The 13,860-nt window shown below is 37.7% G+C and overlaps 1 protein-coding gene across 1 annotated transcript in view; it reads left to right on the top strand.

The window, feature by feature from the left end:
- The window catches only part of LOC107047991 (RING finger protein 121), a 24,126-nt gene extending 11,775 nt beyond the window's left edge, over positions 1 to 12,351 (top strand). Inside the window, exons 7-8 of the mRNA XM_015270935.2 lie at positions 9,003 to 9,119; positions 11,482 to 12,351. Coding sequence (XP_015126421.1) covers positions 9,003 to 9,119; positions 11,482 to 11,521 — 157 coding nt within the window. The 3' untranslated portion in view covers positions 11,522 to 12,351. The remainder of the gene's footprint in view (positions 1 to 9,002; positions 9,120 to 11,481) is intronic.
- Positions 12,352 to 13,860: the final 1,509 nt, after the last annotated feature.

Here is a 13,860-nt window from a genome sequence, read left to right as displayed (position 1 = left end):
TTTCGTCGCAGTTTTTATTTTTTTATTACAGAGATTAAGGAATGAAACGGGGGTTGAAGGATGGGGAATTTAATTCTCCATCGAACAGCATTGGTTTCATTCCTTAATGTTAATTAGGAGGGGAGAGACGATTTTTTAATTAGCGGGCGAATTATTGGGGAGTCACTCTGCGCCGAGAAAACATTAGGTTTCTTATAGCGCCGTGACTTTCGTCGCAATATTCATTTTTTTATTGCAGAGATTAAGGGATGAAACGGGGGTTGATTGATGGGGAATTTAATTGTCCATTGAACAGTCTTTGTTTCATCCCTTAATATTAATTAGTCGGCGAATAAATCAACTGAAAAACATAAAATAAATATTGAGTACAAGGAGGACAAAAGTCCCCCTCTGAACCTGTCCCTGTCACAGCGGGACTGCTACTGCCGAGTTACTCACGCACCCGACTCACATTTACCGACAATTCGACCGGGACGCCGCCTTTCTCGTGGGGTACCAACTAACATTTTTGGAGTCAGTCAAACCCCCCGATTCGGGCCTCTACTCAGGTCTATCCTCTTTGGGATAGACTATCCTGTAAGACACTGGTGGTCCAAGTTGGATATGATACAGGGAGGTATTCTTAACGTTTGATGTCGCCGACACACCAACACAGGGGACAAGTACCACTGGCCACCGTGCGCGGCGCTGGCCCGTCTCTTCCCCTCACGCGCACAACGTCCCCTTCCACTCGCATATGCTCTCGGCGTCGGGAGTTCAAATCTCGGTCGCGAAGGTTTTTTTCTTTTTTTTTTCTTGTTTTTTTTTTTCATTATGAAAAAATTTCAATCTGATGATGATTAGAGAGTAGTACGATTAAAAATCTTAGGAGGAAAATCGAATGGGCTTTATCTCATGAGATTTCGAAGATGTTAATTTGGATGTACCTGGACGCGTTAAGTTATGAGGGTAAAATACGGGTCATATGAGTAAAATAAGAGTCCCCTTCGATTTCGGGATATCTATGAAAACTCATCATGAGTTCATCGACTGAGCCCTATTCTCTCAGCGAATGTATAGATGACAAATGATCGAGGGTTTTTCATTGAGCGCTAAATAGAGGAGAAATAATTAATTATGGTAGAATCGGCCTGGTAATAAATAGGTGAATAAGACATAGTAAAACGTAAAAATATGTTTCAATATTCTTTATTTTTTTAAATTTTACACAATGGAATTTCACATGGTTTTCCAGTAATTTTCACTTCAAATACACATTTCATAACGTTCCCACCAGCCGAGCAATAGCGGTTGGTGGGGTAGTAAAAGAGATGAGGGAAAGAGGAAATCGACTGGAACGCCGTCTTCAGGCGCTCAAGCGAACTTGTCCCCTGTTTGCTGGCTTAAGGGGTAACGGAACCGACCACAAAAAGACGTTTACCAAAAATAAGTTTTCTTGGATTCCATGCAATGAGAATCAATGAAACTTTTTCCCTGTATTGAAAATAGCGGAACGCATCGCTCTCTTCTCATACTTTTCTTATTTATGCAAAAAAAAATTGCAAATTATTCAACGGCAAGGACCAAGGCAAGGCCGACGCCATTTTATTTGTAGAAATCTGCCAAGTTATGGTAGAAAAACCGATTTTTTGTAGATTTTTCTTAGCCGATGGCTATTTTCATGAGAAAAGAGCGATCGAGTGAGGTCCAAGACAGAGATTTTGAGTAGAAAAACGTACTTTTGTTGCGTCATTTCCGTAAAAACTTGTTTATGATGATTGGGTGGTATCCAGGAGGTAACATGTCCTTTACAGGGCACCAATTGTAAGAGGGAAGTACTTTTATGAGTCAGAAGATGATGTAGAATGTTTCCATACCATTATTATTTATTTATATCCATTTATTTATGTTTTATGGACTTTTGTACTTTTCACATACAAAATAAAAAAAACCACGGGAACCTGCAATACCGATAGGGGGGACCCCTAACCTCTACGTGCGACGGGTTTCGTTACCCCTTAAGAATACCTGCCTGTATCATACCTTAAAGTTGGACGTTCACCCAGCGCCTCCATTGTATGGCCTAGGAACTAAGCGCACCGTTAGCGCGCTTGCGCGACCGTAGTCGCATAGTGGGGGGTGGGTAATGTGCCCTGGTAAAGTTGGAAAATTGAATGGTCATTTTTCTGATGTTGTATTATGCAAAATCAAGATTTGAAGGGAGAATTTTCATTCTCGTCAATTGAAATCATAACTGGGACGATTGCCGGGGGGAATAAACACAAAGTGGAAAAACCATTCATCTTCCGACAAATTCTTACATGAATATAAATCCTCTTTTTAAAATAGATATTGTGTGGTGCAATGAGGTGACATTATCGTTACAGGAGAGGATGAAACAAAAAGATAATAGAAGCTCGATTTTGATCAGTGAAATAGCATGGGCGGAATTATAAGGACANAGGCAAGGCCGACGCCATTTTATTTGTAGAAATCTGCCAAGTTATGGTAGAAAAACCGATTTTTTGTAGATTTTTCTTAGCCGATGGCTATTTTCATGAGAAAAGAGCGATCGAGTGAGGTCCAAGACAGAGATTTTGAGTACAAAAATGTACTTTTGTTGCGTCATTTCCGTAAAAACTTGTTTATGATGATTGGGTGGTATCCAGGAGGTAACATGTCCTTTACAGGGCACCAATTGTAAGAGGGAAGTACTTTTATGAGTCAGAAGATGATGTAGAATGTTTCCATACCATTATTATTTATTTATATCCATTTATTTATGTTTTATGGACTTTTGTACTTTTCACATACAAAATAAAAAAAACCACGGGAACCTGCAATACCGATAGGGGGGACCCCTAACCTCTACGTGCGACGGGTTTCGTTACCCCTTAAGAATACCTGCCTGTATCATACCTTAAAGTTGGACGTTCACCCAGCGCCTCCATTGTATGGCCTAGGAACTAAGCGCACCGTTAGCGCGCTTGCGCGACCGTAGTCGCATAGTGGGGGGTGGGTAATGTGCCCTGGTAAAGTTGGAAAATTGAATGGTCATTTTTCTGATGTTGTATTATGCAAAATCAAGATTTGAAGGGAGAATTTTCATTCTCGTCAATTGAAATCATAACTGGGACGATTGCCGGGGGGAATAAACACAAAGTGGAAAAACCATTCATCTTCCGACAAATTCTTACATGAATATAAATCCTCTTTTTAAAATAGATATTGTGTGGTGCAATGAGGTGACATTATCGTTACAGGAGAGGATGAAACAAAAAGATAATAGAAGCTCGATTTTGATCAGTGAAATAGCATGGGCGGAATTATAAGGACAATTCGATGCAGATCTAATTGAAATATAATAAAATTAAATTAAAAAATCGAATTGAAATAATTCCATCTTTTTCTGCAATCGAAAATAATACGTGGTATTTATTAAAATTATTTTTCATAATTTCAAGGACTAATACAATACAACAAAGACATTATTCAACAAACTGTGCGAGCTATATCACTGCCAGTTTTATTATTTTATCACTATTAGTGAACTTCTCATATCTCCAAATTATTGCCTTGCATTGTCGAATGCAATTCATATTTACTCTTTCTTTTTATTATGATTGGAGCCTATGTTTCATATACATTACCTCCTGCAATATCTACTTATAGTTGCATTACACATTTCATTGATATAAAATCAGAAATTTATCGAAAGACAATTCTTTCGNGAAAAACGTACTTTTGTTGCGTCATTTCCGTAAAAACTTGTTTATGATGATTGGGTGGTATCCAGGAGGTAACATGTCCTTTACAGGGCACCAATTGTAAGAGGGAAGTACTTTTATGAGTCAGAAGATGATGTAGAATGTTTCCATACCATTATTATTTATTTATATCCATTTATTTATGTTTTATGGACTTTTGTACTTTTCACATACAAAATAAAAAAAACCACGGGAACCTGCAATACCGATAGGGGGGACCCCTAACCTCTACGTGCGACGGGTTTCGTTACCCCTTAAGAATACCTGCCTGTATCATACCTTAAAGTTGGACGTTCACCCAGCGCCTCCATTGTATGGCCTAGGAACTAAGCGCACCGTTAGCGCGCTTGCGCGACCGTAGTCGCATAGTGGGGGGTGGGTAATGTGCCCTGGTAAAGTTGGAAAATTGAATGGTCATTTTTCTGATGTTGTATTATGCAAAATCAAGATTTGAAGGGAGAATTTTCATTCTCGTCAATTGAAATCATAACTGGGACGATTGCCGGGGGGAATAAACACAAAGTGGAAAAACCATTCATCTTCCGACAAATTCTTACATGAATATAAATCCTCTTTTTAAAATAGATATTGTGTGGTGCAATGAGGTGACATTATCGTTACAGGAGAGGATGAAACAAAAAGATAATAGAAGCTCGATTTTGATCAGTGAAATAGCATGGGCGGAATTATAAGGACAATTCGATGCAGATCTAATTGAAATATAATAAAATTAAATTAAAAAATCGAATTGAAATAATTCCATCTTTTTCTGCAATCGAAAATAATACGTGGTATTTATTAAAATTATTTTTCATAATTTCAAGGACTAATACAATACAACAAAGACATTATTCAACAAACTGTGCGAGCTATATCACTGCCAGTTTTATTATTTTATCACTATTAGTGAACTTCTCATATCTCCAAATTATTGCCTTGCATTGTCGAATGCAATTCATATTTACTCTTTCTTTTTATTATGATTGGAGCCTATGTTTCATATACATTACCTCCTGCAATATCTACTTATAGTTGCATTACACATTTCATTGATATAAAATCAGAAATTTATCGAAAGACAATTCTTTCGATTTGGTGGATCTTTTTTTGCAGTATCCACACCGAACCATTTTTGTAAAAGTTTACAGAATGGAAGGAATGAATTATNTGGCACCAATTGTAAGAGGAAAGTACTTTTATGAGTCAGAAGATGATGTAGAATGTTTCCATACCATTATTATTTATTTATATCCATTTATTTATATTTTATGGGCTTTTGTACTTTTCACGTACAAAATCAAAAAAACCACGGGAACCTGCAATACCGATAGGGAGGACCCCTAACCTCTACGTGCGACAGGTTCCGTTACCCCTTAAGGGGTAACCCACAAAAAGACGTTTACCAAAAACAAGTTTTCTTGGATTCTATGCAATGAGAATCAATGAAACTTTTTCCCCGTNTGGGGGTACGTTGTGACGAAAGAAGTGGTGTTGGCGTGGATCCGTGGGCCGCAAGTTAGGCCGACTCCTGGAGGCCCGATCGCACGTGCCCCCACGACGAGTAATCTGGGTGCTGGCCCGCGATGATAGTGTTTTTACCGAGCATTGAGGTTGAGTTGGGGTGGGCACAGGTGGTTGAGAATAAGTCTCCGGATACCTGTGTCGCATGTGCCTCTCAATGTTCGGCGCTCCAAGGAGTGAGAAGGATTCGCAGGTAATGGTCGACTTCTCCAGAGTTGAGCCACTCTGGAGAGAAAAGAAATACGTCAGAGGAATGGAAACATCCTCGGCGAAAGATACATGGAGAAATGTCTCCTGGAAGATACGCTTTATCGAGATCTCTCGGCTGAAAAGACGAAGATCGATCGAGTGAATTACTCCTGTTCCCATACTTTTCTTATTTATGCGAAAAAAAATTGCAAATTATTTAACGGCAAGGACCAGGGCAAGGCCGACACCATTTTATTTGTAGGAATCTGCCAAGTCATGGTACAAAAACCGNGTATGGTGGACCTCGCCCACTCTACCGCACTGATCTCTATACTAACTGTATAGACTATCCTGTAAGCAGGGTTGGGCATATCTCGCAGATGGAAGTTTATGACGTGACATTGTCAAATACCGGTAATTTACCTCTGGGGCGTCAAAAATGTCAAAAAGTGTCGGAAAGCTCTTTACAAGGAAGCTAAGCTAAAAAGTCACAAGGGTCAAAAGTGAGAGGCACATCGGCCGGAAATCGTTAAGATCAAACGATCACGAGGGTTATCCTCGCGAAGGTTAAACATCGCAAGGGTTCTGCCTTCTNCAAAAACCGATTTTTTGTAAATTTTTCTTAGCCGATGGTTATTTTCATGAGAAAAGAGCGATCGAGTGAGGTCCAAGACAGAGATTTTGAGTACAAAAATGTACTTTTGTTGCGTCATTTCCGTAAAAACTTGTNGTTGCCTGCGTCTTAATTTTAACTCTCGTGATTTTTCAACTTACCTCTCCTGTAGGCAGAACAATGACAAGGGTGGAATGATCGTGAATTAAGAAAAAATAATCTGAAACTATTCCGTTTGGTCTTTGTTGTTGCTTATGATCATTTGACGCTCGCAAGTTATGATTGTCACGTTTGACCCTTGCGAGGTATGACCTTTGCGACGATTGACCCTCTTGAGGCATAACCTCAGTGGGTATGATTTTTTCGAATTTTGACCCTTGTAACTCTGACAGGCGGTATTCTCGGTACAAATCTCCCGGTTCCCCAAGGTGCTAATAGATGGTGCCACATAGGTTTTTGACAGGTCAAAAAGCCGACAACTCGCCCGGGTAATTTACCTACTTTATGACCGGTCAAAAACCATCTAATTTACCTAAGGTAATTTACTTGCCCAACCCTGGCTGTAAGACACTGATGGCCCAAGTTGGACGTTCACCCAGCGCCTCCATTGTATGGCCTAGAAACGAAGCGCGCCGTTAGTGCGTTTGCGCGACCGTAGTCGCATAGTGGGGGGTGGGTATTGACCTGGTAAAGTTGGAAAATTGAATGGTCATTTTTCTGATGTTATATTATACAAAATCAAGATTTGAAGGGAGGATTTTCATTGTCGTCAATTGAAATGATAACTGGGACGATTGTCGGGGGGAATAACCACAGAAAGTGGGAAAACCATTCATCTTCCGACAAATTCTTACATGAAAATACATCCTCTTTTTAAAATAGATATTGTGTGGTGCAATGAGGTGACATTATCGTTACAGGAGAGGATGAAACAAAAAGATAATAGAAGCTCGATTTTGATCAGTGAAATAGCATGGGCGGAATTATAAGGACAATTCGATGCAGATTTAATTGAAATATAATAAAATAAAATAAAAAAATCTAATTGAAATAATTCTATCTTTTTCTGCAATCGAAAATAATACGTGATATTTATTAAAATTATTTTTCATAATTTCAAGGACTAATACAATACAACAAAGATATTATTCAACAGACTGTGCGAGCTATATCACTGCCAGTTTTATTATTTTATCACCGTTAGTGAACTTCTCATATCTCTAAATTATTGCCTTGTATTGTCGAATGCAATTCATATTTACTCTTTCTATTTATTATGATTGGAGCCTATGTTTCATATACATTACCTCCTGCAATATCTACTTATAGTTGCATTACACATTTCACTGATACAAATTCTGAAACTTACGGAAAGACAATTCTTTCGATTTGGTGGATCTTTTTTGCAGTATTCACACCGAACCATTTTTGTAAAAGTTTACAGAATGGAAGGAATGAATTATTTCGTAACCTCACTGACAATTGAACTCTTCCTAAAGACATTCGTCGACAGGTAATGCCCAGGTATTCGCTGTTGATTGACAGTCACCGAAATTACAGATATTTGGGGGTTATGGGACCGGAAAAATGACACAGTCAGATAACCATCCCCACTATCTAGCATTCCAGTCGCGCAAGCGCATTAAGGCATCCTGTAGTTCCGAGGCCATACAAGGGAGGCGCTGGCGAACTATTCAAGGCCCTCAGTTTCCAGCGTACTCGGCCCGTAAGGATAGTCTATCCAGTTAGTATAGAGATCAGTGCTCTACCGTATTACGCTGATGCTGGCTCGGCATAGTTAGTCCCGCCACGAGAAGTCCTCAGGGTAGATGAGTTATCCTCTGAGGCCGGTTTACCGTTGGATTTTCCGTGAAAATGCAGCTGGCGCACAACAATTGAGCGATAGAGAAGATGTCAAAGTAGTTTGGAATCTCTGCTGGTGAAGTACACGGCAAAAATCCCTTACAAATTAAATAACCGAAAAACGATTATTTGGCGTAATTTAAGCAAACAAATTTTTTTTTATTAACATTTTTATTAAAATATTTTTTTATTATTGGGAGTACTGATGAGAACAATAATTTTCTATTCATCTTAGTTAATTCAATTGATTAGATTAGGCCGATTCAACTTTTCATTTTTCATTCGGTTGAAATTCAGCATCACATTTTCCTTTTTCTCCCTCTGGATTTCCTGGGCCTTGCTCTGAAGTTTGGATTTTGCTGTTTCAATTTTCTTTTCAATTAATTCATTGACAAATTCTTCGTCCGTTCTACTGAATGGAAAATTATTGTTCTTAACAGTATTCCCAAAAATAAAAAGAAATTAATAAAAAAAAATATTTAATAAAAAAATTTTGGTTTTGCTTGAATTGTATCAAACAATTGTTTTTTGACTGTTTCATTTTGCCCCACTGTTTCATTATGTTCCACTCTCTCCTAGTATTTTTCAATTCTTAACCCCCTAAACTAAATTTCAATATTTCCACTGTCTTCCACGGATGTCAAAGTGGAATACCGATGTCCCCACTGGAGCGTCCTACTACGCTTAAAAGAGTTCAATGTTGACTAGTGACCGTATGGACGGATTATAAAGAGGTGAGTGGCCTCGCTGTCAAAGAAAAGTCATCAAATCAGAAAGGATAGGATTACCTTCAGATTTTGAAGTCCTCATCACGACAATAACCAAATTCGTTTATTTCTCTGTGTAGAATACAAAATTCATCTATTTATGTCTGATGAATTTTCAATCATTGAATTTCATATCTAATGAAATCTGTATTCTTCATTAAAGAAATAAAAAATTGTTTCATTTTTAATTTGATCCAATGAATTCTCGTCTACCGCAAGGCCGATCAATTTCTTATGAATATTCTTCCATGTTTCTCAGCCGTCCAAAAAAAAAATCATCTTTTCCTTAACATTGGATTGAAGATGGGAACGACCACATGTGTTATTCGGTCAATTACTCGACTGGATTCGATGGTTAGTGGCCTGGCAGCCACTAATATTGTTACTAGTTCAAGGTATCAATTGGGCATTTGGTCTCGAGTAAGTAAGCAGTTAAACTGAGACAAGGAGCACCCCACTGTATCACCTTTCACTCACACAAACTGGAATCAATTACCAGGGACTCCAACTAACTTTTCTAAAGAAATCTCTCCATTAGTTTGCATTATAAAATGATAAAGTGGGATAATCCCAAAAACTTAATATATTTCATTGAAAAAAATATCTGAGAAAAAAGGAGATTTAGGCCATTTTAGTAGAAGGAATTCCTTTTTTGGCTGTTAGAATCACTCCATCAGGGATAAGGAAGTTTCATCGTTTCACTATGAAAATCCGTCAACTTTCATTTTCATTGATTTGAAAAGCATGTGGGGTATTCCATGTGAACTCACCCAGGTCAAAACCCTCACCATCGCCAATCATATTGCCGATTTTTCCTGTGGTTGTACATGGAAAAATATGACTTCCCCAATTTTTTCAGATTTTTTGAGGCATCCTGTGGGCAGCCATGTTTTTTTGCAAGTTTTATCTTCAAATGCCTGTAACTTCCGTAAAAATCAACCGATTTGGGTTTTTTTACGAAGTGTGCGTCTCCGAACACACTTTCCATATAAAAATATACCAATTTTTTTCAATTCGTTCTTCCATCGATTTCCACAGAAAAACCTCAAAAAATTTCAAAAAACGAGTCGTTTTCAAAGTTGGACCCTTTTTATATTTTTCAAAAAATTTCAGTGAATATATTGGACCAAAATAAAAATTTTCACCAAAGGCCAAAGTGGGATCTCTATTAGGACAGACCACTCGGAAAGATTTATTGTTAACGAATTTTCAAAAAATAATCAAATTGTTCCAGATTCGTATATAATGCAGTGATTCTTCAGGCGGTAAATTCAAATAATGCTTCTGTGTTCAAATTTGAGAAGAATTTTGAAATTTTTGATCCCAGATTCATCTATTCAAATTGGAAATGACAGCCACGAAATGGGAAGCCCACGTTGGCCTTTGGTGAAAAATTTTGTTTTGGTTCAATATAGTCAATGAAATTTTTTGAAAAATATAAAAAGGGTCCAACTTTGGAAACGACTCGTTTTTTGAAGTTTTTCGAGTTATTTCTGACGAAATCGATGGAAGAACGAATTGAAAAAAATTGGCATATTTTTATATGGAAAGTGTGTTCGAAGACGCACATTTTGTAAAAAAAAAACTCAAATCGGTTGATTTTTATGGAAGTTACAGGCATTTAAAAATAAAACTTGCAAAAAAACATGGCTGTCCACAGGATGCCTCAAAAAATCTGAAAAAATTTGAGAAGTCATATTTTTCCATATACAACCACAGGAAAAATCGGCAATATTATTGGCGATGGTGAGGGTTTTGACCTGGGTGAGTTCACATGGAATACCCCATGTTCAAGTTTAATAATTGAAGAAAAATTCATTTTCTGCATCAGAAATGTCTGCTTAACCGTTCTGCCTTTTGTTTTCAGTTTGTTAATTCTATTAGTCTTACATTACTATCATTCCCACGTGTGATTCTTTGCAAAATTGATTAGCTAAATTACCACTAATCAGGATTAGAAAATTATTTAATTATGAGGTGAATTTTACACCAGTATAACTTGATGGAAAATAAGTTTGATTTCATTGCTTTACGCGAACTCCACATTTTTGATACATAAAATAACATGTATAACTACAATTCTTCAATTAATATTGAATTTACACCGTTCAATAATAAAATGACCATTAGCTGCTAGTACCTGATTTATCAGAAGATACTATAGCATTTTCATTTTTCTTATAAATTTGTATGTTTGTTGTAAGTTGTTATTGTTATCGTAATTAATTCCTGGTCCCAGAACTGCAATTGTGAACAGAATTTTATGAAAAAAAGATTTGTATATACACTGTAACTAATGGAAGTCATCATTTATACTTGAAATATGACAGCTACATATAGATTGTAACATAAAAAGGCAAGATTTAAAGAAAATAAAACATTGCGCAGTATTGAACGGAGCTAACAGTTTTTTATCACTCTGCCATGGCACAGTTTCACTCATGAACAAGCTTGTGAGGGAAAAAGTGGAGACATGAATGCGATTATTTTCTCCCGTTTTGGGAACGACCTTGTCGGTAAGTTAACAAAATTTTCATCGAAAAACTCAGCTCATCACTCCTCTTCCCTCAACTATTTTAAGAGATATAACAGAAATTATTTACCGTCAACCTGAATTTTTAACGAAAATTCCCCTACTTGCACAGGCTATTTTCAAGCTCACGTGAAGTTCAAACGATTCATGCCTTCATTCCTTCTGATCACAAATCACTTTCTTTAACAAATAGAAATGATAAGGCTTTTCTTCATGAAAAGAATTTAAAGATTCAACCAATTTTTTCAGAGTTTACGATTCAACCAAGTACACGACTAAAATCGAGTGAAGCACAGCCCCAGGAATAAAGAGAAAGAAGAGATAATTAGTTGAAATAAGCCAAACAAAGAAAAATTGGAGTTCCTAAACTCTGTCGAGGATTTAGAAAAAATGCTCTTCAATGAAAATTAATAAGACGAAATAATTTTCATCGTAGGGGGCATTGCCAAATTACTTAAGTAATCATACCAATGAAATTTGATAAATACCAGAGATAAGTCGAAATCAGTCTGTCAGACTATGTATGTCTAGAAAATTCGTTACGGTCTTGTTTATTCAGGAACCTCTCATTTAATTAATTCTACAAAAATTGATGTAAGGTGTAGCAGGTGCAAAAGTGTGTGTGATGCGGTAACAATGCAGAATGCAATTTTCTACATAATTTGGTCGTTTTCATTTTGTTAATGGGATAATTGTCATGTGTATATCCCATTGAACGACAAACGTCTACAATCGTCTACGTGGGCCGTTTTCCACCGGTGGGAGGGGGATGAATGGGTAAGAGGAGGTTGGGCGAAAAGAGGAGGATCGCATTATGTCGTGGAAATGAGACGGAGTCCAACGCTTCATTCGTCTATACAGGGTGTCCCACGACCGATCCTGTTCCTTCGAGCTTATTGAAGAGGGTGCGTTTTGAAGTGGAAAGTTCCCCTTCCACTATTGAATCTGAGCATTTTTTTTCCTGCTTTTTGGAAAATGATTTTGGGCGCAGAAGGGCAAGAAGGGGGAGTGCAGCCGTAGATGGTCGCATCTGTGGGCATCACACGTACTGAAAAGAAATAAAAGAAAATAGTATATTTCGATACGATTGCGGGAAAGTGTTTTTGGGCTCGTGGGAGGTTTATAGTACGAGCCGAAGGCGAGTGATATAATCCCACGAATCTAAAAACACTTTTCCCGCGAGTATCGAACCCTATTTTTCATCACAATGTGTGGGAAGTGGAGTTTTGCGCACGCGGAGCGTGCGTAAAATGTCACTTTACACACAGCGTGATGAAAATTGTTTGTGATACCTGCCTGAAAAGTTCACTTTTCAAAACGGTTTAGTGTGCATAATACGGTTGTTTTCCGCACGGCGTGCGTAATACGGTTGTTTTCCGCACGGCGTGCGTAACACTTTACCCCTACTACTGTTGCGAATATTGAACTCGGCAGGTATCACAAAAATGGGATGTGTTACACGTGCGTGCGAAAAATTGGATCTTTACGCACTAGTCAGTAGTAACAGACCAAAAGAAAAAAAGGACGAACAAAAAAAAGTACTTAGATCCAAAAGTGGAAGGAGAACTCTCCACTTCAAAAAACATCCTCTTCAATACCCTCAAAGGAAAAGGATCAGTCGTGGGAAACCCTGTATATTATATCTCCCGGTGAAAAATAAGGCTCCGCGTAAGTGGAGCGTATTAGTGCGCAATACATGGAGAGAACATTCTAGCACAAATTATTGTACTATTCATCAACTCATGGGACCAAACAATAGTCACTAATAAATTGTGATGTGGAACCCCCACAAGTAGATGTGTAGGACGGGTTCTGGCCCAACCATTTTTGGGAAGGGTCAGAAAGGTCTGAGGATGCGCCGCGAGTGGGTGGTGGGATGGGATTAATTANCACCCCCCCAATTTTTAAGGGAATCCCACGGGAAAGTAGTATAAGATGTTAAAAAAAATTAAAGTGCTATTTTCTAATTTTTGAGTGAATCATTCGAACTTTTGGTGACCCCTAGTCGGTTTCACGGCTAATCTATAGCACACTTATTTTTAAAGGGATTCGCACGGGATTGTCATATATTTTTCTCTCCGTGTAGGAGCAACACGGCAGCATACGCACACTACTACAAAATTACGAAACGTGGGAAAACGCTTTGTCGTTGAATGGGTTAAAGCTTTTCAATCCTCTTACAGGTGACATGAATGTGTCCACGAATAAAGTCAGGCATTATTGAATGTCTCATGGCTGCTAATATTTCTTTACCTTTCCATCCTTTCCCCATCTCATATTCTATGACATTCATAACCCTAGAATGACGATGAAGAGCGTTCTAGGATTATCAATATCATGGGATACGGTCTTTAACTTGCAATCAGACCTTTAATTTCCACTGAATCAACAAAATATAAGTGATTTCGCAGACTATTATAAGACTATTATAATTCAGTTTTATCATTCTTATTATTATTAGGTATACAAATTCATTCGATGCCTTAATAAATCTTGCGTGATATTTCCTTTGCAAATTTAAGTAAATTCTGATCATTTTTAATTTTGTAAATGGGTATCACTGAGTCTTTATAACACCATGTATTTCATCTAAATAAATCAGTTAAGTTCAAAAAACAGTGGTGAACA

The sequence above is a fragment of the Diachasma alloeum genome, unplaced genomic scaffold (assembly GCF_001412515.2).
Source record: "Diachasma alloeum isolate Michigan unplaced genomic scaffold, Dall2.0 Dall_scaffold_00184, whole genome shotgun sequence".
Classification (NCBI taxonomy): Eukaryota; Metazoa; Arthropoda; class Insecta; order Hymenoptera; family Braconidae; genus Diachasma; species Diachasma alloeum.
Note: the sequence above shows the minus strand (reverse complement) of the source record. Positions and strands in the feature narration are given on the sequence as shown.